General features: G+C 37.9%; 1 protein-coding gene across 5 annotated transcripts in view; it reads left to right on the top strand.

Annotated features, from left to right (window-relative positions):
* KCTD1 (potassium channel tetramerization domain containing 1) overlaps nucleotides 1-23,274 on the top strand; it is a 246,445-nt gene extending 223,171 nt beyond the window's left edge. For 4 of the 5 annotated variants that reach the window (XM_072604458.1, XM_072604459.1, XM_072604460.1 and 1 more), the window contains 3 exons: nucleotides 2,465-2,609; nucleotides 14,266-14,571; nucleotides 22,371-23,274. In XM_072604458.1, coding sequence (XP_072460559.1) covers nucleotides 2,465-2,609; nucleotides 14,266-14,571; nucleotides 22,371-22,529 — 610 coding nt within the window. In that variant the 3' untranslated portion in view covers nucleotides 22,530-23,274. The remainder of the gene's footprint in view (nucleotides 1-2,464; nucleotides 2,610-14,265; nucleotides 14,572-22,370) is intronic. The other variant, XM_072604457.1, reaches the window with a different exon arrangement.
* The last annotated feature ends 860 nt before the right edge of the window (nucleotides 23,275-24,134 follow it).

The following is a 24,134-nucleotide window of genomic DNA, read 5'->3' as shown; positions in this document are numbered from 1 at the left end:
CAAGCAGTCACCAGTTATATTCCAGGAACTAGTGGGGAATTAGAATACAAAGACAAAAATGAAACAATCCCTGCTCTCAAGGAGTTTGTATATGATTGATGGAAATAACACATACACATATAAATTGATCCTCAAAATTTTATTTTAAAAAATGCAAGGTAATTTTGGAAAGAAGGCACTAGCATCTGGAAAGATAGGGAAAGGACTTCCTATAAAAGGTAGTACTTGAGCTGAGCTTTGAAAAAAGGCAAAAGGTTCCAAAAGGCAGACATCAGTGTAGAGAATGCCTGGAAAGGAAACCCCCTTTTGTTGATTTAGACCAGTTCTGCAGCTTATGGGCTTAGAGAGCAGCAATAGAAAATTAAATCCTTGTAGACACTTCTTAGAAAGCAAGTTTTTCCAAAGTTGAAGTACTTTACAATGACTAAGACTGAGTGGAGAAAAGAAGAAAATACCCTTCCAATCCTTCTTTGCAAAACTGGGGACTTCCGAATGTGCCTATTGAACCGATACTGCATATCTGGTCAGACTTTGTTGTTACCTTAATTAATTTCACCCAATTGGTGTTTTTTTTTTTCTTCTTTGTTACAAGAGATAGCTGTCTGGGTGGAGGAGGGAAGGATATATTTGGAAATGAAGGTTATGTTCAAACAAAAAACATGCATAAAAACTTTAATAGATTGAATTACCATACTGTCATTCAGGCAGACTCTCCTACACAGGACAGATGTGCTCATTTTCCATTCATGGGACACAAATTGAAATGGTAGATTTGTCTACACAGAGGCAGAGTGTCCTACAGCAGATACAGCACTGGGCTTAGAAGAAAGACGAGTTCAGATGTGGCCTCCCTGAAACTGTTTGCCTCGTCTCCCTTGACTGTAAAATGAGAATAATCATAGGACCTACCTCCTAGGGTTGTTACAAGGTTCAAATGAGATGTTTGTAAAGTGTTTAGCACAGTGCCTGGCATATAGTAGGTGCTATATAAATGTTTATTCCCTTCTCTATCCCAATAAATGGGGGGAAAAGAAGAGCAAAGCAAAGTAATCCGTAGTAGCTCCCATCTTGGAATAGATCAGGTTCCTTATATTCCATTATAATAATCATGCCCTTAGTACTTGGCATCTCCTGGGAATTTTTAGTGACTCATTAAATGTTTTCTTGCCATCACCTCTTCTAGCTAGCCAGGAAAAAAAAAGATTCAAAATTAGTGTCTAAAGAGCTGGACCAGGTGCCTTTGTGCCAAAGATATTTTTATTTTTCTTCCTTCTAGAAAAATGTTACATGTCATTGAAAGCTTCCAGACACTCCTTTGTCCTTAGAGCCCCAGAAGCAAATTTCTTGAAGACAAGTAATTTTTCCATATTTTTTTTAAATGGCTCTTTAATTTCAAAGGGTTAAGAAATGAGTGAAAGGAAAGGCTGGGTCTCTATGCAAACCACCTTTCCTCACTTATTTCACATGATTCCTCTTCCTGCATTAGTGTTTCAATCAGCCATTTGATGTTCACAAATCTTAACCTGCCCCCTCCCATTCATTTACACAGGATGTTAGGAATTCACTCCCACCTGTCCATCTATCACAATCCTTCTCAACACTTTCTCCAGATCTCTTATTGGCTCTTTCTCATTCTGCTTTGCCTTATATTTATTTGGATGCATCTCCCTGAGAATAAGAACTTGGTCTTTTTTCATCTTTGCATTCTCTAGCAAATATAATAGGCATTTATTAATGTTTGTTGAATGAAAACGAATTGTTCATATAAAAATAAAATAAATAATTCAGACAGCTCCTCAGCAGGCTCTTTGGAGTCATGGTCTACCAGTTTTAAGATCCACAGGGATACTCACATTTCTCTAGTGCTAAAGCAGCATCTTGCCACAAGCACCATCAGAATGTTCTCTTTAAAAGTGGAAGCTCACTACCAGTGTGCTTGCTTCAGAGTGCTTTCAGCTGTCTTTTTCTGTGTTATTTCTCCAGTAAAGACCTGCATATCTCTGTTACTGTAACTTCTCAAGTGTCAAGCCAAGCTCTGTGATCATCTGAACTTTTTTTTTGGTCCGAATTCATGATTTCATTGATATAGATTTCATTCCTCCCTGATGAGGAAATTCCTTCTATCAATCAGCCCCTCCTCCAGATCAGTCCCTCCTCCACTCCTAGACTTTGACAGTTGCTTGAGGGGAGAGAGAGAGAGAGAGAGAGAGAGAGAGAGAGAGAGAGAGAGAGAGAGAGAGAGAGAGAGAGAGAGAGAATGTAAGTGTTGGGGGGTTATGTAGCCATTATGTATTTCAGAGGCAAGTCCCACCTGACTCCCAAGGCCAGCTTTCTAAACATTCCCTTACACGGCCTTTCCTCCTTTTTTAGAATGATCGAAATCTGTGGCTTTCAGGCTCAGTGGCTGAATGGAATATTGATTGTAATTCTGACCTCTCTGTTCATTCACTCTTTTCCACCGCAGAATTGGAAGACTTTTTGATGGCACGGAGCCAATTGTTTTGGACAGTCTCAAACAGCATTATTTCATTGACAGAGATGGACAGATGTTCAGATATATACTAAATTTTCTACGAACATCAAAACTACTCATTCCGGATGATTTTAAGGTGAGATTTCTGAGTTAAACTGCAGATAATATAGACATATGATATGTTTTGAAGTGGTGAGAGGAAAGTTTTGGAATTTCATATTTTTCTGTGTATTTGGGGATCAGATTTCTTCTGAAAGCATATAATAATAATAATACTAATAGTCAATACTTAAGCTTTAAAGTGACCTTTGCAAGGCACTTTACATACAATAGTACCATTTGATCCTCACAGAGGGGAAGTAGGTACCCTTATTATCCCCATTTTGACATCTGGGGACACTGAGGCTCATGTAAAGTGGCTTGCCCAGGATAACACAACTAATAAGCGTCTAAAGTATGATCCTTTTTCCTGCCTCCAAGTCCATCACCAACCCAACAATAACCTCCCAACAATACATTTATAGCACTTCAGTACTGACAAGAAAGTCTCTAAGCCCCTTGAAGGTAGGCTCTGCCTCATTTTTCAACTTTATATCCCCAGAGTAAAGCCCAGCACCTTGTACATACTATGTATGAGCTTAATAAATGTTGACTGAGTTAAATCAAATCAAGTTTGGGGATGACTAAGTTAGAGTCATCAGTCCTGTGACTTGGACAACTGAATTAGAATTCAGAAATACTCCCACAAGTTGTCAAAAATGAAGCCAAGCTATGTTAAATATAGACCACCACATTTAGGACAGGAAAAGAAAGCACATTAGAACCTCAAAATATTTTCTATTTTGCATATACACTATAAGGCAACCCAGACACAGACCACATCTCAGCAGGTTTAGTTACTGAAATACCAAAGAATCTTATCACAAGCTACCTTCCCGATAACTCAGTCCTTCCGCATGAGCAGAAGTATGGCCAAGCCCCAGTTAATCAGTCAATCAGCAAACATAAATCCCCTACCATATAGTAGCCATTGGGCTAGGCCCTGGGGATACAGATATAGCAGTGAGACAGTTCTTACTCTCCTGGGGGCAGGAAACAAAATGTTCACAGATCAGTGTATGCAGAATACATAAAAAAATCAGTACAAGGTGATTTCTACAGCTGGGGGAATCAGGAAAGGTCTCTCGAAGGACATGTTGAGGTGAGTCTTGACGATAGCTAGGAAAGCACATTGCAGGCCTAGGGAACCACTGGTACAAAAAGCACCAAGGTGGGACCTAGGAACAAGAGATAGGGCAGAGAAGTGTGTAAGAAGGAGTAGTATGGAATCAGTCTGAAAAGAGAGGCTGGAGCCACATTCTGAATCTTTGAACATCAAAGAGGAGAGTTTTCATTTTATCTTGGAAGCAAACCCTTGAAACCTTGAGCAGGAAAGTGGGATGATCAGACATGAGCATGAGCTCCGTCAGTCTGCCACCATAGAGCTTGGAGATGAGAAAGACCAACTAGAAGGCAATTGCAATAGTCCCGCTGACAGACAATGAGGGCCCAACCTAGGGTAGTTGTAGTGTGAGTGGAGAGAAGGGGATGGATGCAAGACTATGGAGGAGGTGAAATCAACAAGGTTTGGGAACTGTGTGTATGGTGTAGCAACAGGCTGAGGGAGAGTCAAGAATTGAGAATTATTCCTAGGTTGTGATCCTGAGTGGCTAGAAAAAGGATGATGCTTGCCATTAAAAAAAGGGGGGGGAGTTTGAAGGAGTTTGGGGATTTAGGAAGGGAAAAGAATGAATTCTGTTTTGGACATGTTGAGTTTGAGATGCCTGTGGGACATCCAAACACGGGATATATTTGCAGGCAGTTAAAGATGCAGAACCAGAGCCCAAGAGAGAAATAAGGAGGGATTTGAGAGTCATCTACATAGAGAGGAGCTGAGGATGTGGTCAAGAAAGCAGGAGGGCCCAGTACAGAGACCTGGGATAGATTTCTCCATATCAAGAGGGATGGGGATGATGATCCTGCAGAGGAGATTTAGGAGAATCTATCAGATAGACAGGATAAGAACCACAAGGGGAGAAGAGAATATAGAATAGGAAAGCTTAGTCAGAAAGCTACAGAAGGATTAAAAAAGGAAAAGATGAGTACTATGAAAAGGACATTGCATTTAACAAGACATCAATCATTGATGACCTCAGGAAAAGCACTTTGAGTTGAGTGGTTGGAGAGGAAGTCAGATTTCAAAGGCTATAGAAATAAGTGAAAGATGAAAAAATGTAGGCAGTGAGTTTAGAGAGTTTTTCCTAGGTGTTTGTCTACATAAAGGGGTAGGGGTGTGCAGTAATAGCTTGAGACAATTTTTTTTAAAAGACAGGAGAAATCTAGGTATATTTGTAGGCAATACTGAAAGAGGCAATGGATGTGGAGAAATTAAAAATTAGGGAGAGGGAGTATTGCCAAAAGGGCAAGATTCTGAAAGATAGAGGAAGAGGTGGGCTCAGGGGCACAGGTAGAGGCATTGGTGTTGGTTAGAAGGGCCATCTCACCTCCTGATACTGGACAAAAGGAGGAAAGAATGAAGGATGCACACAAATGGGATTGGAATTGACTAGATAAATGTAAATTTAGTACCAGACTTGTTTATTGTTATTTAGAACTCTGTAAACTTAAGAGGGATATGGATAACTTAGTTATCTAGTAGTACATAAGATAATTTCAGGTTATAAAAAGGATATAAAATAGGATCTACAAGGAAATTATATATAAATAGGAATTATATCCTTGAACTCAAGGCTGAAAGGTGTCTTTAGCTCTATCAAGTTATTTAGTGGAAGATGGTGGCTATCTTTCATTTTCACTAAAACTTCTTCTTAGAAGTAAATTTAAATTGCAAAGAATTTAGATTAGATGCTGGCTATGGGGAACTTGCTGATAGAAGTTAAGCCCTGGAATGAAATTCCTAAAAAATCTCTTTCCCTGGAGATTTTTAGAACCCAAACAGATAACCTTCTATCTAGAACTAAGGCCTCCTCATCCAGATATAAAGACCCTATACTGAGGCCTTTCAAGATCATTATTTACCAGTTCTTTTTACAGAACAAACCTTTTAAATTGACTTAGAATTTATCTGTGCTCTATGGGTTTTTTTTAAGTAACATAAAACCTAATCCTTGAAATAATTTTCTTGTCACCTATGTATTAATAGCATTAAATGACAGTACAATGAATCTTCTGGCTTCTGAGTGGTACAATGAATAGAGTGCTGAACCTGCAGTCAAATCTAGCCTCACAGTCTTACTTAGCTAGGTGATCCTTGGACAAGTCATTTCAACTCTCAGCCTCTGTTTCCTCAACTGTAAAATGGGAATAATAACAGCACTTGCCTCATAGGGTCATACGAGATAACTTCTGTAAAGTGCTATGCAAATCTTAAAACACTATATAAATGCTGGTGATGATGATGATGAACTTGAGTATTTCTAGAAGGATCCTTTGAGGATGAGAGATATTCCAGGTCACTAAACAGTACTAGCTGAGAACTGAATAATAATATTCCCTGAATATTCAAGATAGCTTTGAGACTAGGAAAAAAATGTAAATCCTCTTTTCACCCTTCCCTAAACATTCTAAGAAGTATTTTCTCCTTGTCATTCATTGCCTGCTGACAAAGGAACGAGGCATTTTGGATGTGAAGGGATTATATTATGCTGGGGAGTAGCAAAAAGGGAGGGGTTTTTTTATTTCCTACTTTTTATTTCCTTATATTTAACACTATGATAATTTAGTAAGTGTATTCAATCTATAAAGTAAAATGCCCATTAAGTCTGTAAATTATCCATTGTCCCTTAATATTTCATTTCTATAAAAACTGTACCTGGGCCAGATTCCTACTTAGCAGCCTCTATCTTTAAAGATGCCATTTAAGCAACCACCATTTGTTCCCCTTTTCAAACATTAATTTATTTTTGGAAATTTCGGAAATGCCTTTGGAGACCATTCATTCCCAGCTTTTCTGCATCTATATTATGAATGTGAATACATTTCACAATTTTTCCTCTTTTTCCTTAGCATTTTCTACTTAACACTTTTTTTATTCATTTCTCCAAGGTCCTGGTGCTTCTTAGCCCTTGGGGGGGGGGGGGGGTTGTTCTGTTTTTGTTTTGTTTTGTGTGCCTTTATGAGCCCTACTTGAAATAATTTAGAACCAAGAACCTCATTTTGGAAAATAATACTGTAGGCCTGCGGTCCATGAACTTTTTTTTTTTTTTAACATTTTTGACAACTGTATTTTTTAATGCATTTACACACAATTATCCTGAGAAACTGTCCATAGGATTTACCAGACTATTGGAAGGATACATGACAGAAAAAAAGATTAGAATCCTTGCTTTAGAATTAATCTTTTCTTGAGTTTATATATTAAAATATTCAGATATGACATGAACTGAGACTCAGTGATTTCATATATGTTCAAAATAATATCAAAGCATTTAACTGGACAAAGGGACAGGCAGAGATTACAGTCAAGTCATCAAACATTTGTGAGGCAGATAATAGATTCCAAACTCGGTGCTAAGTGCTTGAATTACAAATACAAGGAGAAAGACCATGCGAGTCCTCAAAGAGCTTACCTGCTTCTACTGAAGACAATACAAAAAAGGAAGCTAAAGGGAGAGATGGAAAAGGAGGAAGTGGGACCTGGAGAAGAATAAAGACTTGGCTGGGTTCTACAATTTATACAATAACAATGGCATTATAAAGACAAACAACCTCGAAAGACTTTAGAACCCTGATCAACACAAGTATCCAGTACAGTTCCAGACAACTCCTGATGGAACAAGCTACCCACCTCCAGACAGGGGCAATGGCCTGAGAGGGCACATTGAGACTCTTCCCCCCTTTGGACATGTTCATCATGGGAATTGGTTTTGCTTGACTATACATATTTGTAATGAGTTTTGTTTTCTTGTTTTCTCTGTATCAGGGAAGAGGAGGGAAAGAATTAAAAGCTGAAAATAAAATAAAATTGATTTTAAAAATGTTAATGGAGGTTCTGGAAATTGGAACCACCCAATTAGTAGAAGAGACCATGGGGACAGAGTGCACTTCAAGTATGAGAAGTTCAAGGGAGTAGCAAACTTTTCGGGTAAAGATGATGCAGGGGCCTCTGATTAGCCACCAAAAGAACTAATGGAAATCCCCTCCTGCTAAGTCAGACTTTCTAATAAATTGTTCACTTTACCTCATGGACAATCTCACTTCTCAGAAGTAGGAAAAACAAGAAGGGTAAGTGCTAAGTCAGACTTAATTTTAATCAGAATGGAGAAGGAACTGGTCAGTGACATGATAGGAGCTAGAGCCTTGGGAAGAAGTAATTGTGTCCTCTTTAAGTCCTCAATCAGACAGCTACCCAAGATTCTGTGGAAGCATATTCCCAAAAGTCCAAAGGAACAATAAGCATGATCTCATGATCAAAAAATATGACTCAGTTAAGGAAAGCTCTAAAAATGAAATTCTAATAATATAATAACAGATGATCCTTAGGAGAAAGAAGTGGGGCAGCCATCTAAAGAAACCAATGTGACTATGCAGAGAAAATCTCTAATAGGTTCTAATTTGGAGAGAATGTGTTCAGAAGATGGCGCGAGTTCTGGTAACCAAGGATGAACATGAAAGAGGAGCACTAGCTACAATAATGGTGGGAGCAAGGCTAACCTCCAGAGGGAGTTGAGGCTTCCTAAGGGTCATAGTCACAAAAAAGAGGTTTTATTTTTACACCCTTCTTAGCAACTAAATAAACTAGGAAGAGAGAGAGGTCCATTGCTTCAGGAGGCGAGGATAATGTCAGCAAATGACAGTGGGAATAAAAACGATTATTCTAGTCCTGTTTTGATTCTATCTTCATATTGAAAATGTCGAGTCATGTATCTGTTGACTTCTTGTCCATTGCTTAGGAGATATCATGGGTTCTCTAAGAGTAAATCATGACAAACTGGATTCATTTCCATTAAAAAGTTTTATTATCAACTTAATAACTGTCAACAAAAAAAATCAAACAAATATACTTCTCAGAGGGCAAAATCATACATAAGACCTTTAGCCTTTAAAAAAATAGAACCAATTGAATTCACAAATACCCAATCAGTATGGTTTCTTGCCAAACCTCTCCAAAGTGCCATCACCTTTGACCTTGTTTTCCTTCCTTCTATCTTTCTTGTCTTATGTAATTATAATGAGAAAGAAGTCATGGCCTAATGGCTAGAGTATTGTACATAAAGTCAGAATTCAAATCCCATCTCGGACACTTACTAGCTCCCCAATCTCTCTAAGCCTCAGAAAATTCCCAAAGACTCACCTGAGTGACACGTAAATTACAATCTGCGTCAGCAGAGGAATTTCCCACAAGTGCAGGGATACAAAGAAAGCCCAAAACAGCCCCCACTTTCAAGAAGTTTACATTCCATGTAAGTGTAGAACCCATATATGATTGCATGCCGTCTTGGGGAGGGAGGTGGGAAGGAGAGAGAGAAAATTTAAAACTCATGGAAGTAAGTAAACTGAAAACAAATTAATTAATAAAAGAAGTTTACATTCTAATAATGAAAATGACATGTAAAGAACTAGGCACATATAAGATACAGTGTAAATGGAAGGTAGAAGGCTGAAGATCAGAGATCCCCTGAACTTATTTCCAAATATTGCTACTGCTGGAAGGAGAACAAAGATCACCAATACATACAATTAGTTGTAACAGTTATTGTCAATGAGTTCTGCTGATTTCACATCATATTATCGCATATAGGTTTCTCCATAATTGTATTTCAGTATTTATTGTCATTTGTGACACCATGATATTCCATTACATCAAATTTTTTTTGGATTGTGTTGGTTATTGTGTTGGTTTAGGGAAGTCTCAGTGAGAAAACTTCCTCTACAAAACAGATTCACAACTAACTGTTCTGTAGCTTATAGTCTTAGACAATAAACTAGGGGCATAGTGAAGTTAAGCTCCTTCCCCAGGTCACATAGCCATAAGTTTGTTTCAAAGGCAGGACTTAAATCCAGGTTTTTGTGACTCCTAAGTCCAGTTTTCTAGCCATACCTTGCTAGAGTAATGCTATGTCATCATTTATTCATCTGTTCTCTAACTATTGGATGGGTTGGTTGTTCCCAATATTTTACCATTACAAATAGAGCCTCTATAAATACTTCTGTTTACATAGATTATCATATGGATTTCTTACGAAATTATTAGACTGATCCAAAGAGAAATGCAATTTTGTTTTTCAGTCATTCAGTCATGTCCATGGGATTTTCTTGGCAGAGATACTGGAGGGGCTTGCCATTTTCTTCTCCAGTGTTGTCCCCATTTTATGGGTGGCACAGCTAGTATGTCTGAGGTTGGATTTGAACTCAGATCTTCCTGACTCCAGTGGGGGGGCCCAGTACTCTATCCACCGTACCACCTAACTGCCTTGAGGGAAATAGATTAGATGTGTATCTGAATTCTACCAAGATATTCTACAAAACTCTCATTATGTTTGTTCACATGATGGAGAAATATGGGCAGTATGGTAATACGGACATATTCATAGCAGATTGAACAACGACTATATCCACAGAAGGTTGATAGTGGATTGATATTACCCTAGAGGAAAGTCTAGTGGCATGTCAAAGGGCCCTGTAATTGGTCCTCTGCTGTTCAACACTTTTATCAATGGCTTGGATGAAGAAGGCATTGTTTCATCAGATTTGGAGATGACATAAAGCTAAGAGGGATAGCTAATGCATCAGATAACAGAATCAAAATGCTTGACAGGCTTGAAATATGGGGATGAAACTAACTAGAGGAAATCAGAATAAGAAAAATGTAATGTCTTGCACTTGGGTTTGAAAAACCAACTCCACAACTACAAAATGGGAGCAACTTGGCTTCACATCAATGTGAAAAAGACTCAAGGGCATACATTGACTACATTTTCCATGTGAGTCACCAGTGTGATGTGGCTGCCAAAAAAGTTAATACAATCTTAGGTTCAATTAATAAAAGTATGATGTCAAGATCAAGGGAGATAATACTTTCATCCTACTCTGAGCTCATCAGACTTCATGCGCCTCATCTGGAGCGTTGCTTTCACTTCTTAGTGATACACTTTAAGAGGGACAATGGCAAACTAAAGTATATCCTAAAGGAGAGTGACAAATGGCTGTATAACCTTGGAAGGAGAAAACATGAGGATATCATAGCCATCTTCAAATATTTTAAGGTCATCATATGGTTAAAAGATTAGATTTGTTTTGAGTAGCTGCAGAAGGCATCTGAACCTCCCATGCCATTTGGGGCAGAGGAATAGAATGCCAGGCCCTGGAGTCAAGAGACTCTGAGTTCAAATCCAGCCTCAGGCACTTATTGTCTGGGCAAGTCACTTAACTCTACTTGCCTCAGTTTCCTCATGTATAAAATGAGCTGGAGAGGGCAATGGCAAACCATTCCAGTATCTCTGCCAAGAAAATTCCAAATTGGGTCACAAAGAGTCATGCACAACCAATAGACTAAGCAAGACTAGTGCTACAGAAGGCAGAAGTAGCATTAGTGGATGAAAACTAAAAGGAACTAGACTTTGGCCTAAAACAAAGATTTTTTAGCCGATAAGTCTGTCCAAAAATGAAATGATTTGCCTTGTGCTCCTGCCTCTAAAGTCTCCTAGCATTTTGCATCTTTATGTATTTATCACATTCCATTTTGTTTTCTAGCTGTAGGTGTATGTGGGTAGTACATTCATGAGGGGTAGGGGTAGTACATATATCTTAGCTGCTTGTTAGCTTGAAAGCAGGAATCATGTTTTATTTGTCCTTCTAGCTATCCAGCACAGTATATTAACATATATACTTCACACTCTGTGTGTGTGTGTGTGTGTGCATGTACCTTAAGTATAATATGGTATAGGTTATTAAATGTTTGTTGAATTTAATTTGGAAGTAATGAGTTTCCCATCATTAAAAATGCTCAAGTAGAGGCTGAATGAACACCTCCAGGGGGTGTTTGAGATGGGATTCCTGCATGAGATGGGACTGAAAGAACTTCCAGAGTTCTTTCCCTCTCTAAGATTCTGTGTTCTAGAAAAACATGATCTTTTCAGAGGGCTAGCATCTGAGCCTCCTATGCCATACCAAGAAATTAAATCTCACAGAAGGAGGAAAAGTTAACAGAAATGTATATCTTCATTTTGTTATGGCTTTCCATTTTTAAATCCTTTTGATACTATTTTAGTCTTTTCTAATAAGGGAGAAGTGTATCTAGGTCAATACTTAACCATTGTTATAAAAGAAAGGATCACCAATAAAAGAGGGAAGACTAGGCTCCAGGAAGTTCCTAAAGACTCACTTCCTCTTAGGATCAAGTTGAAATTCTACTTGTTGCCTCTTCCCAGCTCAGCTCAAAAGGCCATCTCCATCACTGCCCCCAATGTTAGTTTTCAAGTACCATAAACCTGGGCAGTAGCCTTGTGTAGGCCACTATTCTGTTCATGTCTGGGTGCTATCTTTTTTATTTGTAATGTCTTATTGATAGTTTTTTGTTTAGTATCACTTCCACTTCCCAGCAGAGAAGTTCTAGTGAAGCAAAACCTGCACACCCTTTGGCCACATCCATTAACACATACCTTATCGACTATCAGTCTGCAGCCGGCAAGTTAGGTCATTGCATTGATAAGAGTTCCAGTGGCTTTCCATGTTCTTTTTACATTTTTGTGTTCCTTGGCTCTGTTTGCTCTACATAAATTCATACAAATCTTATGAATGGCAAATAAGCCCAAGAGCATGGGACAGGCAGCACTTCCAGTTATCTGATTTGTAAGTGAAACCTTCTCTAGGTGATGTCACTCCCATTAGAAGTGAGCTCCTGGGGAACAGAAACCATCTTACTTTTCAATCTGTATCCCCAACATTTAGCACAGTGCCTTGAACAGAGTAAGCCTTTAATAAATGCTTATGCATTCATTTATTCGATTCTGAACTCTTCATTTTCATCATTTCTTAGGGTGTGATAATCCACTGCATTCATATACCACAGTTTGTTCATCCGTTGTCCAAATAATAGGCACCCATTTTGCTTCCATGGTTTCGATAGCACAGAAAGTACTGCAATAAATAATTTTGTGGGTGCTATATTTCAAGACGAACTTTGACAAACTGAATTGGTTCAGAAAAAAGGCAACCAGACTGGTGAAGGGTCTGCCAGCCATGCCATTTGGGGAAAGGTTATAGGAATTAAAGGTATTTAGCTGAGAAATGATCAGGCAAAAGAAGAAATAAAAGTTACCTCTACATTCATGGCTGTTTTGAGATTGATACTTTCCCTCACCTTTTGCTTGTTAAAAGTTTCTCATTTAATGCAACTCTTCTTTTATGACTTATAATCACGTAAAATCGTGTGAGTAAAATGCTGGAAAAGAGCTCAATTGGTGCTTTCCTGGAACCACTTTACCTTTAAAGCCCTTGGGTAATTCTGCTTCTGGTCGACTCAAAAGCGAAAGGGCAAATTGAAAATAAAATAAAAACAGTTCATTCATCTCCATCCTCTCCTCCACATACGAACATTGGTCATGCCAAATAACAAAGGCCTTTTTGATGATTGGCACTTGGGCCAAAAAAGATTTCAATCGTCCTCACCCAGCAGCCCCAGCTCATTGCGTGGACTTATGCAGTGACTGTGCCAGAGGGTGGAAACTTTCACCGTGAACATGCTCGGGCAGGTTGTCCTTCATCTCCCACTCCATGGTAGTTGTGGCTCTAGCTGTCATTTCTCTGACGTCACAGTCCTCTTTAGAAGTGAAGGACAAACACAACAGCCATCAAACACAATATTGATCTTGTTTCTACTCTCCCTCCTCACTCCTTTTTTATCTCTATAAGCCCTCTTTCCTGGGGTGTTTATTTTTAATTAATACCTGTTTGCTAGAAGAACTTTTAAAATCAATACCAACCTTTTTTTTTTTCAAGAGACAGAATTATGCAAAAAAATCTAAATGGCTTCCTTTTCACAAACACTTGGGAATTCCTTCCTCTTCTCCCCCTACCCCACCCCATACATGTTTGCCTGCCTTGTGCCCAGATGGGAGAAGAGACCTGATGTTGTTCTGACCTGTCAGCTCAGTGATCTCATTATTTTGCCACACCACCACTGAGTTGGCAGGAGGCACAGGCTTTCTGTGGAGCTCATTAAGAATGGCAAAAGAGATCTCTTCCTACGGGTTTGCCTCACTTTACACCATAGGTTTGTCTCCAAACTTTGAACATAAATCAGATTCTTGTCAATCTAATGAAATTTAAAGTGCACTAGAGGGCTTATTCCTTAAATTGAAAAATCTCCCCAATTGTGTCAGTTTTGTACATTCTAACTTGGGGCACATTGAGTTTTCTTAGAGCAGAATACACATCTATATCTGTAAAATCTCTCTTTTCTAAATTCTTTACATGCTAAAACAGGTTTCCCTACCTTGTGTTTGTCATTATGCAGACTATGAACTATCCCAAAGGCGTTGACCCTTTCATTATGCTGTACAGACTTTGTGCAGGCTAACTCTGGATTGCATGAAATTATTTTAGTCTTTACAAACTTGAAATAAGAGGAAAAGATGTAGCTGATTTCATTACAAAATGCATAATAGCAAAGGTCAAAAATGATTTTTTACACAGAGGCAGGTGTTTTTTTTAATGCTCTTAGTTTGCCATTCTGTTATTACAGTTTAGCACAATGAAATATCGCTTTCCCAAACCCTTCTCTTCTTTCCCAGGACTACACTTTGTTATATGAAGAGGCAAAGTACTTTCAGCTTCAACCCATGTTAATGGAGATGGAAAGATGGAAACAGGATCGGGAAAATGGTCGCTTTTCTAGACCCTGTGAGTGCTTAGTGGTACGGGTTGCCCCAGACCTCGGAGAGAGGATTACACTCAGTGGTGATAAATCTTTGATAGAAGAGGTGTTCCCAGAAATTGGAGATGTGATGTGTAATTCAGTCAACGCAGGTTGGAATCACGACTCAACGCATGTCATCAGATTTCCACTGAATGGATACTGTCACCTCAACTCAGTTCAGGTATGCAGTGTATCAGATACTGACTTAAGAAGGTTACACTATTTGATCATTTAAAGTTTATCATATGATGAGATCCTTAGGACAAGAACTGGTACTGGTTTGTTTGTTTCAAATTTGTATCCCTGGTGTCTGCTATAGTGCATTGTACATGGCAGGTGCTTAATAAATGTTTTCTGAAATTGGATATAATGTTACTCTTACAAAGATCTCAAAAAGTTTATACATGCTCTTATCTCTAGGTAAGTAGGTATCTTTGTTATCTTACAGAAAGAAACTAGGTCACAAAAAAAGGTTAAATGATGTTTCCAAGCTTATGTAATCAGAGATAAAGGCAGAACTCAGAACCCCCGTATTCTTAGTTGGAGGCCGATACCATATCAGCTCAGCTATGCTAACATGCTTGGATTCATGGACAAAAATCCCTTGTAAAAGTTGAATTAAAAGGAATAAATGGTTTCGGCTCTTGTTCAGGATCAACTTTTGAGATTGTTTCCCTCTCAGTCCCTTAACCCTGTTACACACGGCTGTGCCCATAGCAAAGAGACCCATATATGTGGCAGAATCTGAAAAATCTGAAGCAGACTCTTCCCAAAGCAGAAAATGGCCCTTCAGAAAACATCCCATCGATATCTTTGCACAGGGTGGGTACCACCAGAGATTAGATAGCTGCCTCCTCCCAGAACCTCTGAAGCTTTTCAACCTCTCCTCCCTGCTCCCCTCCTTCCCCCAAGGGAGAAATGAAGCCATCCTTGTGTGCCCAAGACCCTGAAGCTCCATCATGCCCTCCTGAACTCTTGGCCCCTCTCCCAGCCAAATGAGTCAGTGACTTAAATCCAGTTGCATGGCAGGTTTACCAGATCATTCCAGTTAGATCAGGAAAGTGATTTCCTCCTGGATCTACACTGTAGGGCATAGCTGTGAGCCACAAGCCCTGCCTGCTTTACCTCCTCAAAAGTAACAATGGGAAATGGGCACCATCCTAGCCAGCCAATGCTCATATAGTATTAGATGTGAAAATGTAAGTCACACAAGCATTGTTCATTGGTAGCAAGAATTGGAGGGCACTGTCAGAAGTAGTTTTTAAGCAGCTGAGGTTGGGGAGAATAAATTTGGGGCTTAATTTGGAGGCAGACTAATCTTGTAACATTCTACTTCATGATAATATGATTGTTAGGCTTGTCAGGATTGGGAATCATTTCAGTCATGACTCCATTGGCATGATCCTGCAGAAGACAGAGGCTATCAGGCTGAAGGGCTTTCCCCAAAACCTTCCTGGGCCTTTGTAGCTGTTTGCCAGATAATGTGAAAGAAACTCTTTTGGCAAAAGCCCATTAGCCAAGTGTCATAGAGAGACTACATTCCTGTCTATGTTATGTACTTCTAATCAAAGTGAGCCCTTCTTTGGCTTCATTGGACACCAGACATCTGAACAGGTTATATTTCTCCTCAAATATAGTTAAGAGGGAGCTCAATATAGTGGAAAAACTACCAGTCTTTGTAGTCAGGAGACTACTGATTGAGTCCTGGTTCCACAGCCTCTGTGACCTCATCTGTAAAATGGGGATAAATAACATTTACAATCTGAGTTATTGGGAGGAAAGGGTTTTACAAACCTTTAGTCACCATATAAATTTCAAGATTTTACCATATAGATATAAAGACTTCAGAGATCAAATGTGAATTTTTTATTTAATTATAATAAAATAAAAACTTGAAGGTTTATTTTTTCAGTTGAATACATGCATAAATGTTGAATCTACTAATAGAATCAAACACTGAGAGGTAATGTGGTAAAAAATTTCCTTATAGAATCTTATCTCTATTGTATTAAAAGAATCAAGTCCTCATTTGCCAGCTTTGCAGTTACAATTTTTCCATTCAGTCTCATTCTCTGATCTTACCTAAGAAAATATTTCTCAGGCTGGTGGGTCATGCTTCCTGAGGAATGGTAAATGAAGAAATAAAGCTAAGAGCACACTTTTCATCAAATCACCACTTCTTAAATGCCATGAAAGCCGGTACAGTGATTCAGAAGTACTTTAATTGCACTCACAAATCCTTTAAGTGCTGTATAGGTTGCATCTCTAAATGAGACATGGAGGTCCCTCCTTAGCTCAGTTTTCTAACTCATTGTGTATCTAGAACTTCAAGAGCACCAACATTTTCCTATGTTTAAAAATACTAGATATGCACTGGCTAAGCCAAAGTTCTTTTAAATGCTTGATATTTTATTTTGGAAACTGGAGATCTTTATTTGTTTGATCTTAAATAATATAGAATAGTAACATTTATATATGCCTGACTCCAAACTTAGACAATTGTATGTGCATATATATGTGTGTATGTATGTTTATATGGAAATTTTTATTATATAGAGAAAGACAAAGAGTCAGTAGATGCAAAGAAAGACATTGATGGACGCACGATCTGCCAGTACAGATTACAGCCTGTCCATGGTTTCTCCAGCCTGTGTGATTCCCATTCATATCTCCCCATAAAACCACCATCTAAGATCTACTTGATAAGCTGAAGTCCTCTTCTGATTCTTTTTCTGGCTTGTGGATACCAGTGTAGTTGTCAGGCTGACACTCATGTTTCACGATTGACTCACCTCCACATCCAGCCACACCTATATTTGCTGATACTTTTCATTTCATGTCTTGCAGTCAAGTCATTGTTGATAACACACTACAGCCTTTGCTGTCCCTACGCTTCAAGGTTTCCAATTTTGAGACAACCATGCAGTGTTGAAATTACATAAATCATACAAATTCAGGTATGAAATACTGTCTCATGATTAGGAACCTTAAACAATAGTAAGAAAAGATAAAGCATGCAAAGGGGATAAGCTGAGAAATTTGACAGACTGTATTGTCATTACCTAGATCATTGCTGACTTATTCCATTTCCATGTACATAAATACAATATTACTTTCAAACCAATTTACCTATACAGAGTCCTCTAGTTTTAGGGCTAATTTAAATTATTACCCTTCTACTCCTCTTCCCATCACTTCTTTAAAGGAATCACCTGTTCAAAAGATTTAATTTCAATTCCTTTAGCTCATCACAGAAAATTATCTTCTCTGCAATGGATTAGTGTCAGCATTCATATTGAGATCACCAAGTATTTAGTTTACTGAATGTAGCAAGTAAAAGTTATGCAGAAGTAAATACTTCAGTTTATGTAAATGAGAATTGAATCACTTTAAAAAGATAGAGCATTAAGCTAATTTTTACCAGTATCAAAAATGAAAAAGGAGAATTCACTAGTGAAGAATAGAGGGTATTATTAGAAACTATTTTACCCTAGTGTATGTCAATAAAACTGACAACTTAAATGAAATAAATTGATATTTACAAAAATATGGTACTCAAAATAACAGAACAAGAAATGAAGAATTTAATCCAATTTCAAAGGAAGAAATTGAATAATGAAACTGAAAGGGAAAAAAACTGTAGGGCCAGATAGATTCACAAGTGAATTATATCAAACATTCAAAAAATTAATTCCAAAATGATGTAAACTGTTTGGAAAAAAATAGTAAAAGAAGAGATCCTACCAAATTTTTTCTGTGACACAAATATGATCTTGATACATAAACCAGGAAGTGCCAAAATTGAAAAAGAAAACTGCAGACCAATATCCCTAATGAACATTGATACAAAAAGTTTAAATAAAATATTGGCAAAGAAGTTAAAACAACATATAACTATAATCATGTGCAAGGAGTGCAAGATTGGTTTAATATTAGGAAATCTATTTGCTTAGTTAACCATATTAATACCAAAATCAACAAAAATTGTGATTACATGATAGATGCAGAAAAAGCTTTTGACAAAACAAAATACCCATTTCCATTTTTTAAAAAACACTACAAAACATGGGAATAAGTGGACCTTTTCTTTAAAAGGTAGTTAGTATATATAAAACCAAGAGTTACCATCATATATAATGGAGATAAACTAGAATACTTTCCAAAAAATTAGGGGTGAACAAAAGATATCCATTGTCACCACTTCTGTCTGATACAGTACCATAAATATTAGCTATAGCAATAAGACAAAAAGAAATTGAGGGAAAAAGCATAGGAAAAAAGAAACAAAATTATCACTTTTTGCAAATGACCCTAGAAAGCAAGTTAATTAGAATTAATTGAACTTTAGTATATAACATTAAGTACATAGTAACTTTAGCAGAATATATAACATCTACCAACATCATTAGGATTTCTATATAATACCATTAAAACCCAGTGGGAAGAGATTAAAAGAGTAATCTTATTTAAATAATTAGACTGTATGAAATAATTAGGAATCTACCTACCAAGATACACACAAGAACTGTATAAATACAACTGTAAACACTCTTTACAGAAATACAGACCTAAATAATTGGAAAATGTCAGTTGCTCGTGGGTAGGAGATGATAAAAATGGAAATACTATCTAAGTGACTTATTCAATGTCAAACCAATCAAACTACCACAAGATTTACTTTATCAAACTAGAAGAAAAACAACCAAAATTCAAATGGAGTCCCAAAAGACAAAGAATCTCAGTGATAATAATAATAACGGGAATAGGGAAATGAAAGGAAACCAGCTGTGCCAAATCTTAAAATATACTACAAGGCTGAGATTTTCAAAACGATTATGTGCTGATTCGAAAATAGAGGGATCAGTCATTGGAACAGATTAGGCATACCACATACAGAAGCAAATGTATCTAGCATGGGAGGGTGTGTTCATCCTTCATTGCCAAAGAAGACCACGCCATCAGAGAAATAATGACATGGCTTGCATTTGACTTTGTTTTGAGTGAGGGAGGGCTGCGCAGGTCACCAGCCTCATTTCTCCTCCAGAGCCATCTGAATCCAGTGACCAGATACTCATCAGAATGACTGGAGATGACCCAAGATGAGGCAATTGGGGTTAAGTGACTTGCCTAAGGTCACACAGTTAGTGAGCGTCAAGTGTCTGAGGTGAGATGTATTTGATAAACACAAAGACTCCAGCTTCTCGGAAAAGGACTCTCTATGTGACAAAAAGGCACGTAGTGCACGCCATAGTGCACAGAGCACCAGACCTGAAATTGGGAGGATTCAGCTTCCAGAGTTGAAATCTGACCCCAGACATTTACTAGCTGTGTGACCCTGGAAAAGTCACTTAACCCTGTTTGCTTCAGTTTCCTCATCTGTAAAATGAGCTGGAGAAGGACATGACAAAGCACTCCAGTATCTTTGTTGAAGAAAACCCCATATGGAGTCACAAAGAGTCAGACATGACTGAAACAAGTGTACAACAAAAAATTTGACAAAAACCACTGGGGAAAATGGGCGACAGTATGAAAGGAATTAGATTTAGACCAATATCTCATGACTTCTATCAAGATAAGCTCCAAATAGATACATGACTTAGATATAAAAAGTCACATCGTAAGCAAAGTAGATAAATGTCAAAAAAAAAAGTATGTATCAGATCTATGGATAGAAGAAAAGTTTATGACAAGGAATAATAGGATCACAAAAGATAAAATGAGTAATATTGATCATATAAAATTTAAAAGTTTTTGCAGAAACAAATCTTATAAAGCTAAGGTTAAAAGGGAAATAATTACCTCAGAAAAAAATCTTTGCAACCTCACAGAGGCTTAGTTTCTAAGATATATAAAGAATTGATTCAAATTTACAATAGAAAGAGCAATTGCCTAATTGATAAATGTCTAAGGATATGAACAGGAAGTTGTGGAAAAATACTCCAAATCATTGCTAATTAGAAACATGCAAATTAAAGCAATTCTGAGATTATACTTCACCCCCATCAGATTGACGAGTCAAAAAGGGAAAATAAATGTTAGAGGTGCTGTGGGAAAACAGGCACACTGATATGTTGTCGGTAACCTGTGAGTGGGTACAACCATTCTACAAAGAAATTTGGAATTATATACACAAAGTTATTTGACAGTATAGGCACGTTGATCCAACTATACCAGTGCTATGTCTCTGTCTAAAAGAAACAGGAAAAGCTTTCACAGGTACAAAAATAATTATAAAGGTTTTCTCAGTGGCAAAAAACCCAAATGCTAAAGGCATGTGCATCATCTGATGAATGGCTGAATAAATTATGACATATTGAATGTGATGGAATATTATTGTGGTATAAGAAATGAGGAATTAGATAATTTCAGAGACATGGAAAGACTTTTATAAGACTGATGCACAGTGAAATAAGCAGAATCCGAAGAACAATTTGTAATGTAATTGCAATACTATGAAAATGGAATACTTCCAATACTTTTATAAACTGATGAAGAATGAAATGATCAGAACGAGGAGAATAATTAATAAAATGACAACATTGTACAGAGGAACAACTTTGAAAACTTTTAAGAAATATGATGAGTACAATGACCATTTGTGATTCCAGAGGAAGATGATGAAACATCCCTCCTTACAGAGAGCTGCTGGATTAGGGTACAGAATGACACTATATCTATTTTTGTATCCAGCTAGTTAAGGAGTCTTTTCTTTTTTTTCTTTTTTCTTTTTTGCTTAACTGTGCACATTTGTTAACAAGGAATTTGTTTTTGATTTTTCTTTTTTTCAATGGGGTGTGTAGGTGATGGAATAGGTCTGTATTGATTTTTAAAAATAAAAAAAATTTATTTTAAAAACTTTAAAATAAAAAGATGTTAGAGGTGGGGGAGACTACAGATGTGAAATGTTACATGTACTTTCAAATAAGGTCAATGTATTGTTAGATTTGTTTGATTGTTTTATTTTGTTATAAGCAACCTCTCATGGAGTAGGGATCAACTGGAAATGTTTGTCGTGTAAAACAAAGCATGTCAGTAAAACTTTTTTTAAAGAGGGGATGAGGTTTGAAATGAAGGAATGAAGAAGAATCAGATGCCAGGCAAAGCGAAAAGCAAGGAGATACAGATACAAAAGTGAGATCATTTCTACACTCAAGAAGCTTAGATTTATTAATTCATTTGTTTTCCATTTTCAACAATCACTTACATAAGTTCCAAATTTTCTCCCCCTCCCTCCCCAAGATGGCATGCAATCTTATACGGGTTCTACACATACATTCCTATTAAACGCATTTTTACATTAGTCATGTTGCATAAAAGAATTAAAACAAATGGGAGAAACCATGAGAAAAACAAAATAAAAGAGAAAATAGTCTGTTTGCTTCTGCGTTCTGACCATAGTTCTTTCTCTAGATGGCAAGAAGCTTATATTGTAATGGGGAAAATGTCTTGTGGAGTCCCAGGGATCAGGAGTGGGGCTCTAGGGCCATCCTCATCGTCACACCCTGATCATTAGCTATGTTAGTATTGTCCCCAGAGCAAGAGGGGACATGGCAGATGACAAGATGCCAGGGTAGACTGGTAGATATCTGGATAGGATGTAGAGCATGGTCTGGGACCAGCTAGATATAGAGCATTATTAAATGTGAATGAAGCTTCACTGGAGTGTTTTTGTCTCTCCTGTAAAACTGAAATTAGTTTCAGCACATAAGCTGTTTGAGGGCTCTGGTTTTTTGCCCTTTTTTCTTTGCATCTCCAGCACTTAGCACAGTGCCTAGCAAGTAATAAGTATTTAATAAATGCTTCTGGACTTGAAAAGACTGCCTGGGGCTTTTATGAGAACTACTGGACCTGAAAATCCACAAAACAGGTATCACTATAACCCTGTATATAGTAACAAGACCCCCTCGGTGTTCCTCTCGCTCCTAGTGGCCAGTGGTCCATTTTCCTCCCCACCTGAATATGTATCTTCGTCTTTTCCAGGTACTTGAGAGGTTGCAGCAACGAGGCTTTGAAATTGTGGGCTCCTGTGGAGGAGGGGTAGACTCTTCCCAATTCAGTGAATACGTACTGAGGCGAGAACTCAGACGGACATCTCGTGCACCCTCTGTCATTCGAATAAAGCAGGAGCCTCTGGACTGAATGGACATGTTTCTTATGCAAAAAAAAAAAGAAAAAGAAAAAAGGGACATTCATGTGCAGTTGGGACATCAAACCAAGTCCTGGAATGGAAATCGAATAAAGACACATTTATATCAAATAGAGACCATACCTGTATTCATATGGGACAATTGGAATAGTAATAATAACCTCAAGGTGTAAAAAATATATAAATATATATATATGTCAAAAGGTAGGAAATGCAAAAAATCCTAATGATGATGATGATGTGGTAGCTGACGTGGGTGCTGTGATGGCCATGAAGTGTCCTAGGCCTTCCTGAGGCCCGCTTACCAATAAACAAGCCATGACCGCTGAGGACACACTCTCCTTACGTTTTCCATTGCCAAACAGCCATCGGTTTTCTCTCGTTCTCTTTCTCTCTTTCTCCCCTCACTTTTTCTTTTCTTTTTTTACACCTTGAATTGAGTTCCTTTGCAGATGGAGGCTTGGAGGCCTCTCTTGAGGAGGGGACAGTTCAGGACTTCAGAACCCATTCACAAGCACGTTGCATCTGCAAGTTGTTAGACTGACCATAGCTTGTACAAAGTCTCACCTCTTTCGTCTGCCTCGCCAATGTGAACATCACGTTGTTTTTAAACTGACAGTTTTGCAAAGGGGCCAGAATTATTACTTGTTAGAGTTTGCTCTGGTTTGAATCTGCGGCTTTCCTACAATTTTTCAAATTTTATAATGTATTAAATACAATAAACGCTGTTTAAAATAATCCGGGTCTCCATTGCACCCGCAAGAGTGGATGAGAGGCTGCATTCAAATGATGCATTTCTTTTTAACTGACTGTATTGTGTATCAAAAGGTGGCCTGAGAAATCGTGGCCATTTTGCAAATTTAAGTCCCTGTTCCCACTGGTGGAAATGATAAGACATGGCCAGATCCTTCTGAACAGTGTTCATCTAATGCTGCATTACTGGTAGGCAAAGAAACACTTCCTACTTTCTTTTCACCCCTGACCAGACCACTCAATGAGTAAAGCAAACCAGTCTGTATTTCAGAGGGAAACTCTCATTGTCAAAAAAGTCATTTTATGGCTATGGCCTTCAGGGAAGGAATTGAGAAAGCATAGCTCATAGGGAGCACAGAGGTCATTTTGCAGATGAAGAAACTGAGGTTCAGAGACTTGCCCAAGGCCACACAAGCTATACAATGAGAGGTGACATTTGAACCTACTTCCTGTGGCTCCAGGATTAATCCCCTTTCCACACTCTTGTGCTGACAGGCTTTCAGTCATTTGGAAGTCAAGCCCCCCTTTCCTTTCCCACACTTTATCCACACACCTTAACTGTTGTTAAGATTGGCAGGTAACCTATAATCTTTCTGCTTCAGAGAAGTCCCAGCGGGAATGGACTATTTCCATCCTGAATTTTTTCCTTTTTGAAAATGTCTGTGTTGACACCTGGGAACACCAGTGAGGAAAACATTTCTGATATCAGAAACTAAAAGTAGCACTTTGTAGTTCCAGGCACACTCTCAAGTACATGGAGGCAACCTGACCACGTTATTTTGTTCTAATTAGTGTAAATCAGGCTTCCATACTATTGCTAATTCTCTGATGTTAATACACAAACA

Source organism: Notamacropus eugenii, chromosome 4, assembly GCF_028372415.1.
Source record: "Notamacropus eugenii isolate mMacEug1 chromosome 4, mMacEug1.pri_v2, whole genome shotgun sequence".
NCBI lineage: Eukaryota > Metazoa > Chordata > Mammalia > Diprotodontia > Macropodidae > Notamacropus > Notamacropus eugenii.
This window is presented reverse-complemented; position numbering and strand designations above follow the sequence as displayed.